Source organism: Kryptolebias marmoratus, linkage group LG8, assembly GCF_001649575.2.
Source record: "Kryptolebias marmoratus isolate JLee-2015 linkage group LG8, ASM164957v2, whole genome shotgun sequence".
NCBI classification, from domain to species: Eukaryota; Metazoa; Chordata; class Actinopteri; order Cyprinodontiformes; family Rivulidae; genus Kryptolebias; species Kryptolebias marmoratus.
The window spans coordinates 13232736-13254411 of NC_051437.1; the positions used below are offsets into that span (position 1 = coordinate 13232736).

The 21676-nt window shown below is 40.7% G+C and overlaps 3 protein-coding genes across 5 annotated transcripts in view; 2 read left to right on the plus strand and 1 right to left on the minus strand.

The window, feature by feature from the left end:
* Nucleotides 1-5065: 5065 nt before the first annotated feature.
* Nucleotides 5066-7682, minus strand: ogg1 (8-oxoguanine DNA glycosylase). Its single transcript, XM_017409430.3, has 7 exons — nucleotides 7208-7682; nucleotides 6766-7130; nucleotides 6484-6663; nucleotides 5926-6104; nucleotides 5680-5827; nucleotides 5550-5599; nucleotides 5066-5468 (listed from the first exon to the last, which is right to left on the minus strand). Exons 1-7 carry the CDS (start codon nucleotides 7315-7317, stop codon nucleotides 5268-5270), a joined length of 1233 nt encoding a protein of 410 aa, XP_017264919.1. The 5' UTR covers nucleotides 7318-7682; the 3' UTR covers nucleotides 5066-5267.
* A 201-nt stretch (nucleotides 7683-7883) lies between these two features.
* qars1 (glutaminyl-tRNA synthetase 1) lies at nucleotides 7884-15364 on the plus strand. Its single transcript, XM_017409780.3, has 23 exons — nucleotides 7884-8075; nucleotides 8370-8520; nucleotides 8644-8753; nucleotides 8844-8919; nucleotides 9006-9070; nucleotides 9162-9215; nucleotides 9631-9694; nucleotides 9771-9845; nucleotides 10211-10296; nucleotides 10406-10492; nucleotides 10578-10677; nucleotides 10766-10844; nucleotides 10935-11174; nucleotides 11272-11364; nucleotides 11468-11605; nucleotides 12495-12582; nucleotides 12664-12810; nucleotides 12922-13023; nucleotides 13116-13208; nucleotides 14258-14385; nucleotides 14471-14537; nucleotides 14624-14749; nucleotides 14830-15364. Exons 1-23 carry the CDS (start codon nucleotides 7965-7967, stop codon nucleotides 14878-14880), a joined length of 2331 nt encoding a protein of 776 aa, XP_017265269.1. The 5' UTR covers nucleotides 7884-7964; the 3' UTR covers nucleotides 14881-15364.
* Nucleotides 15365-15974: 610 nt separating this feature from the next.
* LOC108232114 (glutamine-rich protein 1) overlaps nucleotides 15975-21676 on the plus strand; it is a 12092-nt gene continuing 6390 nt past the window's right edge. Inside the window, exons 1-9 of one of the 3 annotated variants that reach the window (XM_017409706.3) lie at nucleotides 15975-16182; nucleotides 16807-17094; nucleotides 17741-17833; nucleotides 17929-18069; nucleotides 18145-18918; nucleotides 18994-19183; nucleotides 19303-19457; nucleotides 19708-19822; nucleotides 20531-20639. In XM_017409706.3, the coding sequence (XP_017265195.1) occupies nucleotides 16840-17094; nucleotides 17741-17833; nucleotides 17929-18069; nucleotides 18145-18918; nucleotides 18994-19183; nucleotides 19303-19457; nucleotides 19708-19822; nucleotides 20531-20639 (1832 nt within the window). In that variant the 5' untranslated portion in view covers nucleotides 15975-16182; nucleotides 16807-16839. The remainder of the gene's footprint in view (nucleotides 16183-16806; nucleotides 17095-17740; nucleotides 17834-17928; nucleotides 18070-18144; nucleotides 18919-18993; nucleotides 19184-19302; nucleotides 19458-19707; nucleotides 19823-20530; nucleotides 20640-21676) is intronic. The other 2 variants (XM_017409708.3, XM_017409707.3) reach the window with 2 other exon arrangements.

Sequence of the window (21676 nt, forward strand, 5' to 3'; positions counted from 1 at the left end):
CATGAATACTGGCTCTAATGACAGTTTTATTTTTTTAAAAGTTTGCTTAAGTTTTGTTGTGTTTGTTTTAATTTCAGAAATTCTAAAATGTTCTGGATTAGTTTTTCATTTTATAAAAGGAAACTTGTTAATTAAAATTGTTCCCATCGTCACTAACTTATAACAGCGGGATGGTTCATATCTGAAGTGTTGACTGTGATTAAGACAAGTGGCATTCTGGATAGCTAAAAATGTAATTTTCACTGGTAAAAATAGAATTCTAGATGTGTGGTTGGAGGAGCTTGTCAAACAATTATATGACAAATGGGCTTGCCATACACACCTGAACAAACAGTGCAATGGCATGGCCTAACAGTGTGCAGCACCACCATGCTGGTTGTGGAGCTGTTCTTCAAATTATAGCAGAAATGTATTGTCTGGAATTTGGTGAAGGGTGTGAAGATGCTTTTAGAGCAACATGAGGATGCTGTTTAGAAGTACAGCAGAATGTTGCAGCATCCACAATGACAGTAAGCTGAGTACACAGGTGTGCATGAAACAACGCACCTTGTTCTACCCGTGGAACAAACCACCTCCATCATTCAGTGTCATTGCAGTTTTTGCAGTGAAATTATGCCTACCGCAGCTGTTGGTAATTTACCGTAACTTGGAAGTTTTGAATAAAATTGGTTTTACTGAGACTTTCATTAGACGTACGGTATTTTTGTTGTTTAAAGGTTGTTTAACTGTTAACAGTGTGTTTATATTTGTCATAACAATTTACCGCAAACAAAAAAATACAAATTTTAACAAATGTACCATACTGTCATTGTGTGTGTGTGTGTGTTTTCACAGTGAATTCTTTGCAACCACAGCTGCTGGTATTTTACTGTGATATCCACTTGTTTTTCCTTTCCTTTCCTTTCTTTTCTTTTTTTTTTCTTTTTCAGTGTTTTGTCATGCAGCAGCTTGGCTTACTGTCTTTCTCGGTTTTGTTTCTTTTACAGTAACACAACAATGTCATGTTTGGACATGCTGTTGAGGCTGCAGGTTCTGCCACTACTGAGCCAAAACACAGACGCAACTTGACAAAACAAAATTAAGACTTTCGCTTCATTCGCAAACAGACAGATTTTCCGTATTTGTTTCTTTCATTGTATCTTCTGGACTATAGAGCTGAATCTTAAAATAGCCTTCCTTTCTCAGGGGATTACCCTAAGGCCATTAAATTACTACTGAGCCAGCAGCAGATATAGGAGGCTTTAGACAGGTGGAGTGGGAACACTTCTGAATGATAATCGCATTATTGTACACAGATTATGACTAATATTCTACAGGTGAAAACATCCTGCATGTTTTACGACACCTGCCAAATTTAGAATTAGAGGACAAAACAGTCTCATTCTAGAAATTTTATGACCCTAAAAACAACATTGTTCTGGTCGCCCCCCCTCCCTTTTTTTTTTTTTTTTTTACAGAGTGTTTAATATGAGAAGAAAACTTCATATTTCATTTGTGATAACAAAAGCTAGTTTTTGTGTTTTAACCTTTATGAAGGGGATGTATTTCTTGTCCGTCTAAAGGCCGTTCAGTGAGCCTGCAGCATTCTGACCTTTCTTGTCCTTTTGATTTTCTATCTGTTTATAAACTAGCCCGAGCTGATGTGTTTCTCCTCTCGCAGTAATGCACTCTTTTCTGAATTTTAAACAGGAATCTGGGGGGTATGTTTAAATGCTTCATAAGACATTCATGAGACACTTGAAGCACTGCGGGTCCCTCTCTGTACCACTGAGATAAACCGAAGCATCCTTTAGCACGTGTCATGTGGGGACTTTGCTACGTTTCTGACAGGTTATTGTCAGAAAGACATCTCATCAGTTGTCGCACTCCCAACTGAGAGGCTTGTGGGCACAGAGAGAGGCCCTTTACTTTAGAAGAACCACCACAAACCACATAAACCAGTCTGTACTTGTTTTATATCTCTTAGTATTTGTTGTGGACACCCTTTTAGTCACCTTAGGGTTGTTTTCTGTGATCATATATTGTCTCCATTTTGTGTCTATTCCTGCAGTTTTGCCAGTCAGGTTGTCATGTGTTTATCCAAGTCATTTTGCATCCCTCTGTGTTTCTTTTATATCCTTTTTACTGGGTGTCATTTTTGATTATGTGAAATTTTTACAAGATTGTGTTGATTTTTTGTAGGGACTCCTTTGGTTGTTTATGTAAAAGTTTGGTAATTCCCTCTCTCTTTAACTATAGTATCCTATTGTTTTACTCTATGTTACTATATATTTGTGACACTTCACATGTGTGCTGGTTGCATGTCCCGTTTAAGTCTTACCTTCGTGAGTCAGAATTATTGTACCTTTATGTTGTTGATTTTTTTTAAGTGTTTTGTGTCAGATGTAGTTATTTTACCATTTCTTTACTGTCATTTTGTCTCCTTGTAATTGTATTACATGTCTTTATTTGCGAGCCGTTTGCATTTGGTTTTGTCATATATATTGTATTTCAAAGAAAAGCTTAGAGGCCTCTTGATTTCTTGATCTTAAAGAGCATGTCTCGAAAGCCCGTTTGAATTGATCCTTGCAGCAGCTCTGAAATTTAACACTGTTACAAATGAAAGCCGCCTTCCTCCCAGCGTATGAGCCACTGAACCCTAATAACAGACTGAAAAACAGTGGTCCTCTGAGATGGTGGAACGTATTCTGTTTCTCATCAAAATAAACCTTTTATTAAGAACAGCTTCGCTAACAGCCATCCACACGCCTGAGCCAGAAAAGCTTGAGATCTATGATCCTCGCCAACTCTGTGCTTTGAGTGTTTCACTTTGTGGCTTCCACTCATCTTGTGAAGGAATGCCCCCACCCCTGGGCCCCAATGACAGACTTCTATCAGGCTCCATCTCAGCTGCCTCCGAAAGCATTAAATTTCACCACATCTAAGATGAATGACACCACTCTCTTTAAATTTGGTCTATCCAAGACTTTCCATCAAATACCGTTATATCAAACTGTCTGTTACTAATGAGAAATAACAACATCCATCAGTAGAAATAGTAGAAACAAAAGACTGAATCAAAATAATTATTGGGTATGGCATAAAGTACTGATCATATATTTTTTCCTTCATCGTTCTTATAACAAACTTTTAATATACTGTGTTAAATTATTATTAAGATAATGTTTACTTTAAATTAGTTTTTTTATTAAAAGTGCATTTCAAAATTTCACATTTAGGTAGTTTGATCAGTAATATTGCCTCAGGAATAATAATCTCAATAAGGTAACATTTGTTGGAAAGGACAAACACAAAGTGACAATTATATGTTTTTGAACAATGTGCAAAACAGTTCCATCCATCCATCCATCCATCCATCCATCCATCCATCCATCCATCCATCCATCCATCCATCCATCCATCCTTTACCCTCTTCTCCTTTCTTGATCGTGTTTGATATTTGTACTCATATTGTATCAAATATACTCTGCAACCCTTTTAAAAAAATAGATGGGATGTTTTGCTAAAAACTGGAATATGAAGAGAATCATTACAACTAATAAAAATTATTATAAAAAAAATATCTGAAATGCAGGTTTTACCACTATAAATATTAACTGGGCTAATGATAACACAGCAAAGAATGAATGTTTCTCAATATAAACTGCAAAGAATTCAGGGGATTTAATAATCTGTGATGCGTAAAAAAAATCTGAGACTTCCAAGATATCTTATAAACACAAGGGACTCGGCCAACAGCTAATTAAAAATAATTTGTGACAGGTGAATATTTACATATAACCAACTTTAAAAGAAATCTGACCTTTTCTCGATCAAAGTTCTCCCACCCACTTTTTGGTTTGCTACCACAGAACCGCCCAGTCCAAGCTGTCATCAACTTCTTGAAATAAAAGGAGGCCTTTTTATTTGTACAGATGTTCCGAAGGTGGAGCCTCCCAGTGTCTGTTACTTGTAATGGCACTCTTTCATTTGAGAAAGTAGCCACATTGAGATGTCCTTTCAACTGAAACAAGCCCAAGGGTAGAAACTCATCTCTTACATAACACACAAGCCACTTTTGTTTCACTCTTCTTTGTGTGTTTGCTATTATTCTTATTTTTACCTCCTGCAGACCTATCCCCCCATCTCTTTCTCTTCTTTTATTATTTTTTTTTTGTTTCTTCTATTTTTATATCGAGCTTTTCTCTTCTGCCGTGACTCTGCCCTGAAGCTGGGCCCCAGCTTCCGTTTAGCTCAGCTGGGATGGAAGCTGACTCACATATTCATTAGCTCACATGGCTGCACTCTGTTCCACAAATAAAACACTCCTATGGATGGAAGACATACACAAACAGACACAACCACAAACACAATGCATGGGTACACATGTCAGGGCATATTTCCCTGATTAGGGTTTGACGGCCTTGTGTGCTGCAGCCACATTTGGAAAGAAAGAATTATCTCAGTATATTCAAAAGAAATTAAAATACTGCTCAGTCATTCCTTTAAAGGGGACGGCAGTGCGTCAAACACCCCCAGGAGATGTGGCCACGTTGTGACCAGAGACGGTCACAGCAGCCCCAAGCACTGACAGCAGATCGCTGCAATCCCTGCTATAAAAAGATCAGCTGACACAGTCAGGCAGGGCCTATAGATAAATGTACAGCCACTCTGACACTTCACAACCACCTGGCCCAACTGCTGTTTCTGATCCAACAGACAATAACAGTTTTCTGATGGAGGGGAATGCACTGATGGCATACTTTGACCATTTAAAATGTGCATTCAAATGGTATTTGGTGTTGGTGCATGGTAAAATATGAGCAAAAAGGCTTGATGAGAAACAATTCATCTTGCAGAATAGGACAATTTATTTTGAAAAAGGTAACCTGGTCCAAATGACCCACGGTTGTCATAATGCTGCTTTACTTTTTGAAGTGCTGCCACCTAGAGGCCAGTTTTAGAAGTAGATCCAAGTGATGTCGCTGATGCAGATGGCAGCTTTAATACCTATGTTTGTGTAAAAATACATCTGCTAAACACAAATAAAATTTTTAAAAGTAATTATTCACTCATAATAAAATAATAATCCACAGTGTACTTTATTTCTAACTGTTAACTCATTATAATTATTGAGGTATGTTACAAAAAACTGTCAAGTTACAACTATAAACTGTTTTAAATCAAGTTTGTGAACAGTAATTCATCTAACATTTCAATTCAATATATTTTCAGAAAGAGTTAAAATAGAAAATGTCTGCTTTGATATGATCAGAAGCTTGTTTTTCTTACAGAGTCCTCTCTTCTTTGACACCCATCTTTGCCTTTTTCTGATTTTCTGACTTCATGTTTATTCCATGTCCATCAGTTTCTCTCTTTATTTTTGTTTTCCTGGATTTTTCCTCTTCTTCTTCCTCTTTCTTGGGCTGGTTAAAACATGCCATTTCTTTAAGGCTCTGAAACTTTTTGAGGTCAGCACAGAACAACACCTGAAACAGAGAAACACTCTGTTGTAACAGTGGATGAACTATGGACAAAATGACAGAAAGTCACTGAACGCTAACACTTACTGAATGTGCCCAGCCGGCATATGGCCCCCAAAGCTTTCTAAAGAAATCTCCTGTGGATTAAATAGTTGATTAGAAGTTGTGTTATTGGATAAAGAAAACCCTTTACTGCTAGGTAGATGTCTGTACTAACCAATATTTCTGTGAACTTTTTCTGTAAGGCTCTTTTGTCCTTTTTCAGCAGCGTACTTATAGTCCCGTTGAGCAATCTGCCACACGTGTGTGTCCACAGGTACGGCGTCTGGCTTATCCAGACACATCAAACATACACAGTCTGCCACCTGCAAGGTGACACAAAGCCTTGAGTAACTGCTGTTGTCATTTTACCCATTAATATCAATAACATGTAAGGAGCTGACACCGTAGCCTCCTGTTGTACCTTAGTGCCAACGCCAGGCAGAGTCCGAAGAGCATCACGGGCCTCCAGATACGAAACTCTGCGTAGACCTTCAAGCCACTGGAGCCCGTGGGTGTCCAGAATCTGCTTTGCACTCTGCTGAAGGAACCGAGCTCTGTAACCAAAGCCGAGATCCCTGAGGCATGCCTCGACACTGCTGTCTGGTGATTAGAAGAACAACACACATATTATTAAAAATGATCAAAGTCTTTAAATAGCTAGTGAAAATCAAACACTGTGATTTAAAAATGTAAGTAAAAGCAGAAAGCAGGCCTTCAGATGATGGCCCAGAAGTCCAAAACACAACATAACAGAAAGCACAATGACATTTTGTGAAAAATGAAACGCATTAATAACTTATGAGTAATAAAACCCAACCCTGTCTTACTTGACTGCAAAGGAACAAGGTTTAACTGGCAAAGGGGCATAAAAAATTATTTATGACCGTCAAGAGAGCCAGTAAACCCTGCGTGGTTGACAATACCATTGTTTGCAAGATTATAAATTGGTGCATATGATGTGTGGGAAAGCTTACACCACCTGCTAGTGCAGAGAGGGTCGGAAAGTCATAGTAGGTGGTTTGGTCCAGCTGGCAGAGCGGAGCGCCCAGAGCCTGACATAATCTCTCCACCATTCCCTGAATACGAGAAATGTGGTTGTTTGAGGTGCAAATGAAGGAAAACAGGCATTCAGTGGGATCCTGGCGCAGAATTCGCACACCTGGAGAAATACCATCAGCATATACAACACACCTGTCAAAAACCTTTCACCTGTTGTCTTATTGCGGACTAATGATGGTCATGGAGATACAAACACACAAACCAGTGAAAATGTCTGCAATCTTTCTGAAGTGGGGATCTGCTGCTCCCCACTGCCTGTAAAGATCATCCAGCTTCACGTGCAGCTGAAAGAAGTCTCTCAGCATCAGCTCTGCCTCCAACTCTCTGTCCTGTTGGCCAACAGCCTGTGGCTCCTCTTCATCCATCCTCTGAGCACCTTTAGATCTTCTCTCAGCTCTGTTGTTGTTGTCCCGAAGAGAAACACCATCTCCCAGCTTCTTGTCACCTCGGCTCTGATTGTCTTGGTTTGTGTAGAGGTAGTACCAAAGAGTGTCGTCTGTTTGAGTCAGAGTCCACACTCTCCCTCCCATCACTCCAGTCCAGTGTCCTTCTGCAGTTTCTCTCCAGCTTTAAGTGTTAAAGCAAAGACATATTATTCGGTGCACTGAATGTTAAAAGGCTGTATCCGAGTCTGACAAACCCACCGGAATGATTGTCCACAGGCAAGGGTGAGATCCAGGCGTAGTTCTGATTTTGCACAAGCCAAAGATCTCCATAGTTTTGCTCCTGATGACAACACCGCATGTTTGGCCATTCTTGTTTTGATACTATTACTTATTTAGCGTTCAAACCCTGCCTTTACTGACTTACTACAGTGTTGAAATCTCCAGAAATACATTGTAATGAGTGTTACAGTGTACAACAAACACGGAAAGCTATAAATGGTAACTTTACATGAAGCTACACTAAAGCGACAGAAAACAACTTTCGCGGAGTTATTTTTAACGTTGGACAACAAAGACTTTACACTGCGTTGGAAATTCTAACATATTTTAAAGAATAACTTTTAGAAAAGAGTCATGTTTGTGTAATAGCCCTGCTAAATTGGTTTTTAGAGTAAATAAGAAGCATATCCTTTAGAAAACTCGACTTAATTGTCAGAAATTACTGCTTTATCAATCTGATGCAACATTAAACCAATTCCGGTAGCCCCTCCCACTCTGATGTCAACAAACTTCTGATTGGCTCTCTGGTTTACAATAAGCGGTGACTTTAAATCATTCTTACACGCGATTGGTCAATGCTGTTCATACCCGTGGTTTCCTATTGGGTAATGTAGTCCGTCCTTCATTCTTTTTTTGTTTTAATGTACAGGAAGTCTTCTCTTGCTCTTTCTCTGAGGAGTCAGGTTGTGGTGTGGTGGTTGTGTGGCTGTGTGGGTCAGTTATATCTAGCGTACTAATGGCGGATACGTTGACACTTTTTATCTCTATAGGGCTCAGTGAGCAGAAAGCGAAAGAAACTCTGAAAAATGAAGCGCTAAGTTCTGCCCTGAAAGACGCAATTACTCAGGTAGGACTTGGACAGCTGTGAGAAATGTGACTAGTTGTTTCCACCTTCTGCTTTTTTCCTCCATTTTGAAATTTACCTTGGTTATACATTTACTTAAGTTTTCTACTTTCACTTTCATTATTATTTAATTACTTTTATGTGTGCCGGCATATGAACTACACATTCTGCAGGTTGTGTGCAGAAAATATCTGATTTTCGCTGCTTGACTTCACTTCACACAGCCCATTGCGCAGAGTTTGAAGGAGAAAACAAACAATCGTGTCATTTTAAATGTGTTTTACTATATTTTTGAAGGCCCAGCGTGTCAATGGATCATCAGGACTGGACAAAGCCATGGGCACATTGCTGTACAGTTTAGCATCTCGCCTTAAAGACAACAAACGCCTGGCATTCCTTTCAGACTGCATCGCCCAGAGAAAAATCTGCACAGAGCTGCAGCTGGCAGGTCAATTCTGATCAGTTTCATTTTGACTCATGAATTGTCAAAACTGTGATCATTTTTGAAAACTTCCTTAAGTTGCATAATATTTTATGACAATACTTATATATTATCACCTTGTATTTGCAGCTGCTCTGGACTTTGTGAAGAGTCACCCCCAAGATCCCATCAGTCAGAAAGCGTTTGATGAAGCGTGCGGCGTGGGCGTAGTCATAACCCCTGAGCAGATCGAGGATGCAGTAAGTGCAGGGTCTCCCGCTGATTGAAAATGTTCTCATTAAAAGCGTTACCAGTCGCCGTGTGTTCAGTGACGATGGCATGTCGTGCAGGTAGAGTCTATAATCAAGAAGCACAAGGAGCAGCTGTTGAAAGAGAGATACCGCTTCAACATGGGGCTGCTAATGGGTATGATCTCTTGTTTGTTGGTTAAACGTTATTCCATTAAAGCCTAATTGAAAATCAAAAGTGTTGTACTTTGCGTCTTTCTGCAGGTGAAGCACGTTCAGCTCTTAAATGGGCTGATGGTAAGGTGATCAAAAATGAGGTGGACATGCAGGTACGTCTGGAAAAATCACATTTTGTTTTAGGACTGGATCTGTCTTTTTCTCACTGAGTAATGAAACGTATTGTGGTTTTAATCTTAAAAGGTTCTCCACCTATTGGGACCCAAAACGGAAGCTGATCTGGAGAAGAAACCCAAGGTAGAATAGCACTTTTAAATTTAAAGTAAAATACCACAGTTCTGGAAATGTGGTTATTTGTTTTTTGAAGCAAAATGATAATTCAGAACCTAATTGATGGGCTTTAAAAATGCTCAAATGCATCTGCAACCGCTAAAAGAACAGGTTTGCAAACCACTTTTAACACAGACTTCTGATACTGATTTGTGATGACTGAGAAAATGTGTTTTCATCTCCATCTTTGTTGCAACTAAAGCAAGCAAAGATTTGTACATTTTAGGTCTCAATTGAACACACCAAATAATTACAGCATTGTTGAATTCTTTGCCTAAAGGTACTTTGATTGAGTTGATCAAGCTATGGAGAATATAAGATTGAGCTGCTGTACGTCTCACTTTTTCAGAGCATCTTAACTGTTCCTTTGTAATTACTGCAGCCACAGAAAGCAAAAGTCGCAGAAAATGATGTAAAGGTGAAGAAAGAGGATGTGGCAGCCAATGGTGAGCAGTAGACTAAGCAGACAGAGTTTGTGCCATTTGTTTTATGTGTTTCTGAAACTGTTTGTCATTTATCAAGGTGATGTGACTTCTGGAGAGGGAAAGTCTCTAATGGAGCAGCTCAGAGGAGAGGCGCTGAAGTTTCATAAACCAGGTAGGGAAAACAAACGGCTGAACGAGAAGCAGCGACTAAAGGGGTTTACCGCAAGCCAAGTCAGGAGTATTGTTGTTTTTCCACATTTGTTTTGACTGAAAAGTCATGTCCTCCTGCGCAGACATGAATGCTCACCATAGCTTGCAGCTGTATTGTCTCCATGTGGTGTGTGTGTGTGTGTGTGGTTGTAGTTTTGTTTTTTCTGTTTTCAAACAGGATGATGGGGACGTGGTTAGATGCACACATACACACAACCAGGGTTTTCACCTGTGCTGGTTTTTGATGTAAACTTTTGATGTAACTTGGTGTACAAACATCTTCACTCTTATCCTGCCTTTTTATCTTTATTTCTATTTCTGATGCAGGAGAAAATTACAAAACGGAGGGTTACGTTGTCACGCCAAACACAATGGAGCTGCTTAAGAAGCACTTGGAGCTCACTGGTGGACAGGTACAAACTTTTAAGCGTGTTCAAAACTTCTACTATGAAGAATTTCCTTATGATTTTTTTTTTCTTTTAATTTTCTTTTCTTTTTTTGTATTCATTTTACCTGCTTTAGATACGCACTCGTTTTCCACCTGAGCCCAACGGTATCCTTCACATTGGACATGCCAAAGCCATTAACTTCAATTTTGGTTATGCAAAGGTATGGGTATATATATTTTTCCCTCTGTTGTAACATCTGTTTACCTCCTGCAGCTCTGCTTATTTTCTCTTGACTCTTCCTGTAGGCAAACGATGGAATCTGTTTCTTGAGGTATGATGACACCAATCCAGAGAAGGAGGAAGAAAAGTACTTCACCGCCATCAAGGACATGGTGGAGTGGCTGGGTGAGCTTAATTGACTTTTATCTGATTGTGGTGTGGGCACATTGCATTCATAAACCAGCTCCTTATCAGTGCTGCCGTTCTTCCTCAGGCTACAAACCGTACGCCGTCACGCACGCGTCGGACCACTTTCAGAAACTCTACGACCTTGCCGTGGATCTCATCCGCAGGTGCGTGGCGGTGCAGGATGCACGGCACGCGTTTGCGCTGAAAGACGTGCGGATTCCCGATGGCTGACTCTCTTCCTTGTCGCCTTTCAGGGGCCATGCGTACGTGTGCCATCAGAAGGGCGAGGAGCTGAAAGGCCATAACGTTCCTCCGTCCCCGTGGAGAGATCGACCCGTCGAAGAGTCGCTGGTGCTGTTCGAGAGGATGAAGAAGGGCATGTTCGCCGAGGGCGAGGTGACGCTCAGGATGAAGATGGTTATGGAGGATGGGAAGATGGACCCTGTGGCGTATCGAATCAAATACACGCCTCATCATCGAACAGGAGATGAATGGTATAAAAATCTGAGCCGCTGTACCTTTTGGCTTCATCTCAGTATTTTATCTTTCTAACTGCAAATAACATTTGCTTCATTTATCTTTCAATTTGAGGTGCATCTACCCCACTTACGACTACACCCACTGTCTGTGTGACTCCATTGAAGAAATCACTCATTCACTCTGTACTAAAGAGTTTCAAGCCAGGTATAAATACACGATTTGATCTGTGTATAAACCGCAGTTTAACATTTGTTTGAAGCAAGTTGTATCATTTTAAATTTTTTTTTCCCTAATTATTGTGCTTCAGACGTTCGTCCTATTACTGGCTGTGTAATGCTCTGGATTTGTACTGCCCGGTTCAGTGGGAATACGGACGCTTGAACCTCACCTACACTGTTGTGTCCAAGAGGAAGATCATCAAACTGGTCGAGACCGGTGTTGTCAGGTAAAAAAAACACATTTATAATTAGTTTGTAAGCATTTCTTTGCATTGTCATTCTACAATGTGCAACAAAGTTGATATTATAAAGTGGTTTGCTGTTAGTCAGAGACAATTCCAGTTTTTAAATCAGTGCTCAGGTGTCACCTTTATGTAGGGTTAGGCAAGTTTTAAATCTGTGAAGATTTCAGAATGAGTGTTAAAGTAAACGTTATATTTTGCATGGTGAAAGCAAAGTGGAATTTTCTCACCAACTACTATATTTTACGTTTTCTGATCATTCTTTTTAAACTAAACACTCAAGTCAACTTCATAGTTTTTGGTCATAACTTGTCCATCACTACTTTTGTCTAAATCTGATATTTTTTAAATTTCAGTTTGCAAGAGGAAGCGTGTCAGGCATAAATGAAACGTGTGGCTTTTCATAGCTACATGATAAAATCTTGCAAGGCATTGGATTATACTGTGTGGATGTTTAGACAAGCGTTTAGTAAAATCTCGGAAAAAAGGTAACGACAGTCCAGGATGACAGTAATGTGTAGTGTTTATTCCATTACTGACATTTGAACAACTGCTTGCCATTTTTAGATGCACTGTATGAATGAATATAGCGCATTTATACTTCAACAATCGGTGATATATTTACTAAATTAATCCTTTTAAAGTTCAGTGTTTAAGAGAAATAAGTGAGCCCAGCCTTCCAAGTATATCAGAAGCTATCAACATGAATAAATTCAATTAACATAATATAAATCTCTTAAAGCTGAGGAATTTCACCCATCATGTCACAAATAATTTTTTTTGGTCTTCACCACATTGACCATGCGTATGTGTATGTTTTTATACTCCTACACATATTTTTGTGAATATAATGTCTATTTCTTTCTGTTTTCAGAGACTGGGATGATCCCCGTCTCTTCACTTTGACTGCTCTGAGAAGAAGAGGTTTCCCTCCAGAGGCCATCAATAACTTCTGTGCTCGGGTATGCAGAGTGAAAAAGAGTGCTGTGCTGAAATGTGAAGGCAAGAGCCCGTTTCATGACAATACACCACCTCTCCTGCAGGTGGGAGTCACCGTTTCCCAGACGACGACCGAGCCCCACCTGCTGGAGTCGTGCGTGAGGGACGTGCTGAACGACTCCGCTCCTCGAGTCATGGCTGTGCTGGAGCCCCTCAGGGTCACCATAACAAACCTCCCCCGGGACTCCAAGGTTTGTTCTGTTGCAAGAACACGTTGAGCTCATTCCTGCAATTCTTTTATTTTCTTTTTATGTCGTGTTTTACTCACGTGAACTCATCCCTCTGCTGTCTTCTAATGTCAGTCTGATGTTCGGGTACCAAACTTTCCTGCCGATGAGGCTAAGGGCAGCCACACAGTTCCCTTTACGCCAACGATCTTCATTGAACAGAGCGACTTCAGAGAGGTTAGAGAGATCAAACGAAAATCAACACTCAAACAAGACGCGGAAAAGGTTTGTTTGTGGACAGAAAAGAGTCAGCTGTCCACTTTTCTCAGGTGATGGAGAAAGGCTACAAGCGGCTGACTCCAGAGCAGCATGTGGGCCTGAGGCATGCTGGGTATGTCATCTCTGTTCAGAAGGTCATCAAGGTAAGATTCAAGGTTGTTTCACTCATGTAGCTCCAAATGACAAAATAAAGTACATTTAAAAATTGTGCTACTATCTCTTATTGGTTTTCTTCTTTTTGTATGTTAAAATCCTTGTTTTCAGTTGTTGTTTTTTTTAATTTACTTAAAACATGAAAATATTTTGAAGTACTCATTCAGAGTTATGAGTTATATATCCAGTAAAACTGATATGGAGTGATTTTTCACACTTTGTGATGTAAAAAGCTGTGATGTCGTTACCTGTGTTAGATTGCAGGTATTCACCATTAAACCTGTAGTTTCTATTCATTTCTTTAGGAATCTGAAAGTCCTAATGTGGATTTTCTGTTCCATTTATTGTGTAGCTGCAGAATGTCAACGTTTTCTGACTCGTATTGTCAGTCTATGATTATTAAAGTGTGCGCAGGAGGCAAGCAGGAAAATGTGGGGGGGATTCTCCTTTTGTAAGTTGGCCAATGAGAGCTAATAAATGATAACTGAAGAAAGTTGCGCCTGACTTAGTGCTGAGTTGAGTTTGAGGGGTGGAATTGGTTTAAATAAGGTCAAAGCTGTGGAGGTCAGTCAAAGACGAGCAGTGTCCACACGTCATATTTGTAAATTTTTAACAAGTGCAGTGATGGAGAGCTTGTTGAGTAAAGATTAAAAAAATTAGATTGTAAGTCTGAAGTCAATTTTCCACCAGTAGTGCCAGATAAAGGACTATAAGTTGACTGGAGACATTTGCTACAATAATGTCACCCCTCAGGTCTGATTTTGATGCACACACAGATGAGATGGTGCAGCAGCACCATAGATTATATTCCTTTTAAAGAATACAATGTAATTCACTGAAGCGAGTTTTTAAAATCAGTTTAAGGAAACAAACAATAAATTTGAAAAAATCTCCAAACACTACTTGACAAGGAACTTGGCCAGCCGCTGACAACTCAATCTTTACCCAATCCATTTAGATTTGTATTTTATCATTCCCCTTGCTTCACACATCCCATTTCCTACTTCTGTCTCTTTGTCCGCTCCGCTCTGGTTGTCAGGACTCTCAGGGTAACGTGGTGGAGCTGGAGGTGACCTGTTGCAGCTCTGAGACTGCAGAGAAACCAAAGGCCTTCATCCACTGGGTCAGCCAGCCGCTGGTGTGCGAAGTGCGTCTCTATGAAAGACTGTAAGTAGGAAGCAGCGACCGTCATTCACAGCTAACCCTCTGGATCAAAACCTTGTCTAAATGAGACGTGTCCCTTGCTTTGTAGCTTCTTGCACAAACATCCAGAGGACCCATCTGAAGTGCCCAACGGCTTCCTGAGTGATATCAACCCTGTGAGTGCTTGTGAATATCTGTAGCAGAGGCATTTGGATCCGCTGAGATGTGTCATCTGATTGTTCAATCTTTTCTTGTTCTTCAGAATTCCCTGCAGGAGATCAGTGGTGCCTTAGTGGATACATCAGTCAAGGGAGCGAAAGTTTTTGACAAGTTCCAGTTTGAGAGAGTTGGTTACTTTTCACTGGACCCTGACAGCACTGCTGACAAGGTTAAAAAAATAAATAAAAAAGACATTCAAACTGTTTTTGAATCACAAGCTCACAGCTGTAATCTTCTGTTTCTCCGCAGCTGATCTTTAACAGAACAGTCACACTCAAAGAAGACCCCGGAAAGATCTGATATCAACGCAGCACTTCCTGCCACCAACGAGCCTTCAGATACATGTTCAGATTATTATCATCAACTATTGTGTATTATCAGGAAGGACACAGACTAGGACTGAGACTGACCCGTAATATATGCCTTTTATATTGACATACAACTTTTATAAACAGCAGATCTCATGTGTGGAACTGTCTTGCTGGGTGTGATTTCTTCATAGGAGACTTGCTGATCTGTCTCTCAGTGCTTTACCGGTCAGTGTTAAGAGTTCTTTTGGGTTTTCGTCTATTTTTTTATTTCTGCTACAGTAATAATCATGAACTGTTCCTTTCAGAATGAAAGCAAATTTGATCAAATGAAGACTATTTGCAGATACGTAGGTTTCACATAAAGGAGAGGCTCTCAAATGCCATATTTCACTTGTCTTATAAAGGTGGTGCCAGTCTTTTTAAGTCTTAGAGGGTTCTTACAAACATAAAAAATAAATATTTAAAAAAACGAGTGTTTGTGGTAATGATGTGAAATTGCCAATTGTGTATTTTAACCTTTTTACTGTCCCATGCCATATTCCAAATATTTGGTTGAACGATAAGAAACATGTTTAATGAATTTAAAATTAAAATCTATGACAAAGCATTGATGCTGCTCAAATACATACACCCATGATAAACTAATACTTTCATGCAAAGCACTTGGTCAGCTGGTTTTCTAAGTCTTTAGGTTGCTAGTTAATTGGAACTGTCACAATCTCTCTATTTTTAAGCAATATAACTACTTAAGCGTGTATTTGGTCTAGTGTGGGTGCACACCATGTCAGACTGTATGCAGTACGTGGGAATTAACCCTCAATTGCCCGGAGCTTCCTGGGGACCACGTAAATATTCAGCGCATCTCTTCGGGACTACCTTAAAAGATTCCGAAGCCAGTGAACCACTAGGAGCGTCTCTCTGGTATAACTGCGTTTTAAGGTGGACTGACATCTTACCTTATCCTTCTCGGTACCGTGCCTATGCGCGTCGCCTTTAATCGGCTGCACGCAAACCTAAGTTATCGCGATATAACGGGTGGGAAATCTCGCGATAGCAGTGGTGAGTTTACATATCGGTCGCTTATTGGTTTGAGGGCGCTGTTGTAAGATGGCGCCCAGCGAAATATGAGTAGTGTAGAGAAAGAAAATACAACAGCTAATCGTCTGAGTAAAACCAAGGGAAAACAAAGCATTGAGTAGCCACCGAAAATATCGTTAGTTCTTCGCTTTTTGGTCATTGGGAAAAGAAGTGCTTCTGGGTGATTCCGAGCTCGGCCTGTTTGAGAATAGAGGTAGTCAACGCGCCTGCTAATGTTAGCTTGTTAGCTTTGGGGGAAAGCAGTTGTTATCTGTTATCAACAGAAGAAGGTTCCCTCAAAGCTGTTGACGTTAGCGCACACCTTCTGCGACAGAGTGAACAAATTGTCATTAATGGACGCACCCGCTTTAGCATTTCTTTTCCAAAAACAATGTAATTAGCTGTGTTTTGCAAATAACACGCGGCTAGTTAGCCGTGTACCTGGCTAACCTAGCCCGTTGTGTAATCAGCTGTTTGATTAGCTGTCCAGATCTTACACCATGACCATAACAATAACATAACTGCTGTCTTTAAGCTTGCTTGTGTCATGCAGCTATGTTTCCATCTCAACTGCGAGCACTGCATCAGATTTGGAAAGTGACCGCGCTTTTGTCCCAGCTCGTTTGCACTCAGCCAGAATTAACCCTTTCGTATTACCATCTCTGTGTTATCACCGGTCGGAGGTCAGGTTGATGTCAGCCTAGTATTAATGTTCCTTTCTTCTAAATTGACCTGCCTTCTCCGGAGTTTAGTTTGTAAAAGTTTCAACCAGATTCTCGGAATTTTAATTCTCGCCATGTTTGTTTTGATCCTTATTTTTTTTCTCCTCTTTTTACAGGTTTCACCTCAGCAGGGGGCACTGTCTGCAGCAATGAACAACTCCATGGATGGTACAAGCTCCTACGAGGAGCTGGTGAGGCAGAAGGCCCGCAGCATCCCTCAGCATCGCATGAAGGAGTTCCTGGAGTCCTTGGCCAGCAAAGGTCCAGATGCCCTGCAGGAGTTCAGCCAGCAAAGCGGAGACACAACAACCACCACTACCACCATGGTTTACCAACAAGAGGCCAACTGTATCTATACAGACAGCACAGAGGTGGCAGGGTCACTGTTGGAACTGGCATGTCCGGTAAATTAACACTTTAAGATGAGTAAAGATGATAAGAAAACCTTTACAGCAAGTGAGATTATTTTTTAATTTCAGAAGTAATGCCTTATATAATAAAAATGGCTTTTAGGTTGTTTTAACAGAATTCTGGTGTACGGACTATTTTTGGTTTTGGAAATTTCTTATGTGGAAATAATTTTAAAGTAAATTTAATTTTGTTGATGCAACACAAACTGAAAGATCATAACTGTCTTAAAAGAAGAGTTTGAGTTTTTTGAAGTGACATTCTGTGCAGTTATCAGCAGTACACAGTGGTCGGCGCATTATCAGTTTGGAGAATCAGACAAGTTTTGACAGTAGGGTCAACCTAAAGGCTTGTCAGGCTGGGGCCTGTTCTTTATCTGTTTCAGCCATCTCTCAAAATCATAGCATTTAAAGCAAGCTGAATCATTAAAAGTTTTACAGCTCTACCACTTTTGCTTAAGATAGTTATTTACTATTTTTCTACGATTTTCTAAACTGAGACCGATCAGACTGCTGTTTACTGTAGGTAAGTTACGTACTGTTGATAACAACTCTACAGGACCTCACTGTAAAAAAAAAAAAAAAATCTAAACTATCCCTTTAAAGAACAATGTTTTCTGAGCACCACTGTCCTCTGATGCAGGTTCAGGTGCAGGTCCAACCACAGCAGCAAATTCAGGAGTCCACATCACAACAGCAGTCTGTGCAACACAACACAGAACAACAAATTGTACAGGTCTGTACAGTTTATGTCAGTGAGATAAATAAATAAAAAACTAAGAACACATCATTGTTTGTTAATGGTGGACCATTTGTATATTTTTTTTTCAGGTGCAAATTCAAGGCCAACAGCAAGGCCAGATGTTAGGTCAGGTTCTCCAAGTGCCTGCTGGCTCTCATCAGCAGCTACAAGGGGTGACTACAGCCCAGCTGATTCAGCCTGGGGACCTGACAGAGGAACAGCAACAACAGGTGTGCAGATCGAAGAACCACAGTTCTGTGGTAGAATTGTAAATTTTTAAACTAATTGTCGTCACTGTGTTTTAGCTGCAAGCCCAGTTGGTGGCAGCTGTTGCTGGAGGTCAGCAGATCCAGATCCAGACGGTGGGAGCCCTCTCACCCACTCAGCAGCAGGACAGTGCAGACAGAAGGGCAATGGGAACCACAATTGCAACAACTCAAGGAGCAGGTGTCCTCCAGCCAGCCAAAAAGCGTAAGGTGGACATGCCCATTACTGTGTCTTATGCCCTGCCTGGCCAGCAGGTAGCCACAGTCTTGGCTATCCCTCAGGGCCAGGGGCAGCAGCAAAGTTATGTGTCCCTGAGGCCAGACCTTCTAACTGTGGACAGTTCCCACCTTTACAGCGCTACTGGTACTATCACCAGTCCCACAGGTGAGACTTGGACCATTCCTGTGTATTCAGCGCCTGCTGGGTCTGGAGGTCGTGAGCAGGTCACACACATTGCCATTCCCCAGGAGGCCTATGGGACAGTGCAGGTGGCAGGGACAAACACTACAACAACCACAATGCCAACACAAGTCACTGTTGAAAATGACAAGTTGAAAAACCCTGCAAGTCAAAGTCAGACAGCACAGGCTGTCTCCAGCATAACAAGCTCTGGAGGAATGGGCGGCCAAGAGGAAGTGGTGCACACACTGGCTGCAAACACACTCTTCCCTGCCCAGTTAATGAACGGGAATATCCACATTCCAGTGGCTGTGCAGGGCTACTCTAATACTACTCAGTCTCTTATTTGGGACCCACAGCAGCAGGTGCTGCACACACAGGGGCTGCCAGGTCAGGACGCACAGCAGCTACAGGTAAACCCTTAAGTGTTCATTTGTGTCGCATTCTCATCTTGTCAATGTAAAAGTTTAGACTAACTGAGTGACCAGTGTTTTATTTCCGAGCAGGGGCAGACGGTGGTTGCAGAGGTGGATAGTCAAGGTCAACAGCAGGTGCAGGAGCTGCTGCTGCCGGCCACTCTGAAGCCAGAGGAGGGACTGGACGTATGGCGGCTGTGGGCGCAGAGGAAAAACGCAGAATTGGACAAATCGGACAAGAATAAACTGGCCCCTATAGGCCGTAAGTGAGCATGCATTATTAGAGAATAGTTAAAAAACAAAATTATTATGAAGATAAATGTATTTTGCTTTTATGTTATTAAACAGTAATTCTAATTCCTGGTATTTTATTCCTGTTAGGCCGCCAGGTGCTTCGTTTCCAAGAGGACCTGGTGTCATGTGCTGTTGCTGAGCTCTGCATGGGTCTGTCTTTGATGACAACAGAGGCCCGGGGGCTGGAAGAAGAGCCATACGAGGCAGATGTTCTTTACTATATATTTCTGTGCATACAAAAAGTGAGTTCCCTGCACGCATTCCAAAACACACACTCACACTGTTCAATACTTAATGTTCCAGTGTGGAACATTTTTGGGAGCTATTATTTAGTCATGGCACAATATATTAATTGTATTTAGAATTGTAATAACAGAAAAGTCATTGTATGTTCAAACACTTCATGTTTGCTAAGAATTGCTTGTAGACACTTTTGTGTTGTGCCAATTCTAATGGGCTGCATCTCTTCTCCTGCCTTTTTTTCCCCTGCAGTATCTGTTTGATAATGGTCGTGTTGACGACATTTTCTCAGATCAATACTACACTCGCTTTGCTCAGAGTCTGCACCAAATCTTGGAGCCCTGGAGACCATCTGTTCATCCGCTAGGTGTGACCAACAGTTCTCTCGCTATTTTCAAAATAGTTATTTCACAAACCTATACTTCTTAAAATGGCATAAAATATCCGCCCCTGAACTATTCTGTCTACGATATAGTTGTATATTGTTACAGTCTAGCCTAAAATAAGCTTCGAGATTAGTTACGTTCCACATGCACAGTGTTTTTCTTGTAAATGGTTTGTGTATTTAGTTTTCTCTTGGTGTTGTCGGTGACAATCCCTTTGAGCTGATGTCAGCCTGGAGGTGTTGTTGCCACAAAACACTTCAGAGTTAAAACGGCTTCTCTGAGTGAAGCTTGAACATTCAAGTACAGTTTTGACCAACAGAGGGTGCAGCTTGATTGTAAAATAAGACGTGACATTCCTGTTTAAAGTACAGGCTGGTGTACAGTGTTACTGCAGATCTGTTTGAATGGAGCTACGTTTTTCTATGCAGTACTGTGGAACTACTGAAAGCAAATTTAAAAATGCTCCAGAAAAAAATGGTTAAATATTTTTCATTGTCCGCTCATTAGCTTGTTATTATTAATGAATATTGGAGGTTTATTAATGTAATTGTAATATGTTAATGTTTATATACTGTTTAATATCAGCTTTCTAATTGAAGCCTAATTTAAAGACAATATAGCAGCATGTGGGAAGTTATGTGATTTCACCATCCAGCTTTGCATCACCTTTTCTTTACCTCCTCTTACAGGTTATGTTATCCCCAGTCACGTGACAGAGGAAATGCTGTGGGAATGTAAACAGCTGGGGGCTCATTCTCCATCAACGCTGCTCACAACTCTCATGTTTTTCAACACCAAGTGAGTTTACAGTGCTCCTATACACCACATGGTTTTAAATAGCAGCATTATGTAAACTGTTTTTTAAGGTCCCACATGTATGCATTTACAGATGCATTATTTAATTTTGTGAGTCTGCAAGAACAGGTTTACAATCTTTAATGTTTACAAAAAAAAGTTAGGCATTATTTTTATTTCTTTTCAAGTCTGTGACTCTGTTTAAGCTTTTGTTCCTGGTTTGAAAAATAATCTGTCCTGGAGAAAAACAGGACGACTCCAATACGTACAGTATCCTGTAGACTGTAGCCCTTTTCAGATCAATCCATTATTGTCATGCGTTTTCCACACCTCAGTGACCATCTTAAAGTGTGGTTCGAAGTCACCCCACCTTTTGATGCACCTCAGGAGGTCGTGACAAAGCCAAAATGGCCATGATTTGAAAAGTTACGCTGGGATCGCGGGACAAGTGTGACATAGGGATGACCTGAAGTCTGTGTCAGCAGCTGGCCGCAAGGTTTAAAAATGGAAGCAAAAAGTAAGAATCATCATTTCCAAGAAAAACTAGCAGCGATAATGGTTAACTGGAGTGGAAGTGAAATCTGCGAGCTTCTTCCACTAACACTAGAAAATCAAATTCAGCTGCATGTGTCAGGCACCGTCCCCGCACCACGCCCCTTTGGTTTAGCGATCCCGGCCGCGTGTTATGAAAGGACACAGTACCACGATCTTGCTGAATCAACTTGTGTGTTGTGAATGACAAACGAGCCATAAAGGGGAGTTTGTGTTATTGCGGAACTATGATCTGAAAGAGAGCTAAAGGTGGGGTAGTCCTCACTAAACTTAGTCACCATAAACATATAAAGGAATCAATATTTTATCAAAACTGGATAGTATTAATTGTGTGAATGCTATTAAGCATTCACACAATTGTTTTCCTGTTTCTCTTTCTTATTATTCTTTCCCTATTCCGTACGTTTTTTGGCACCTATCTCCTTCCGCAATTTTTCAGCTACTTCAACCGTTCATATATCAAAACGTTCAGCTCATTCGTGCCATGT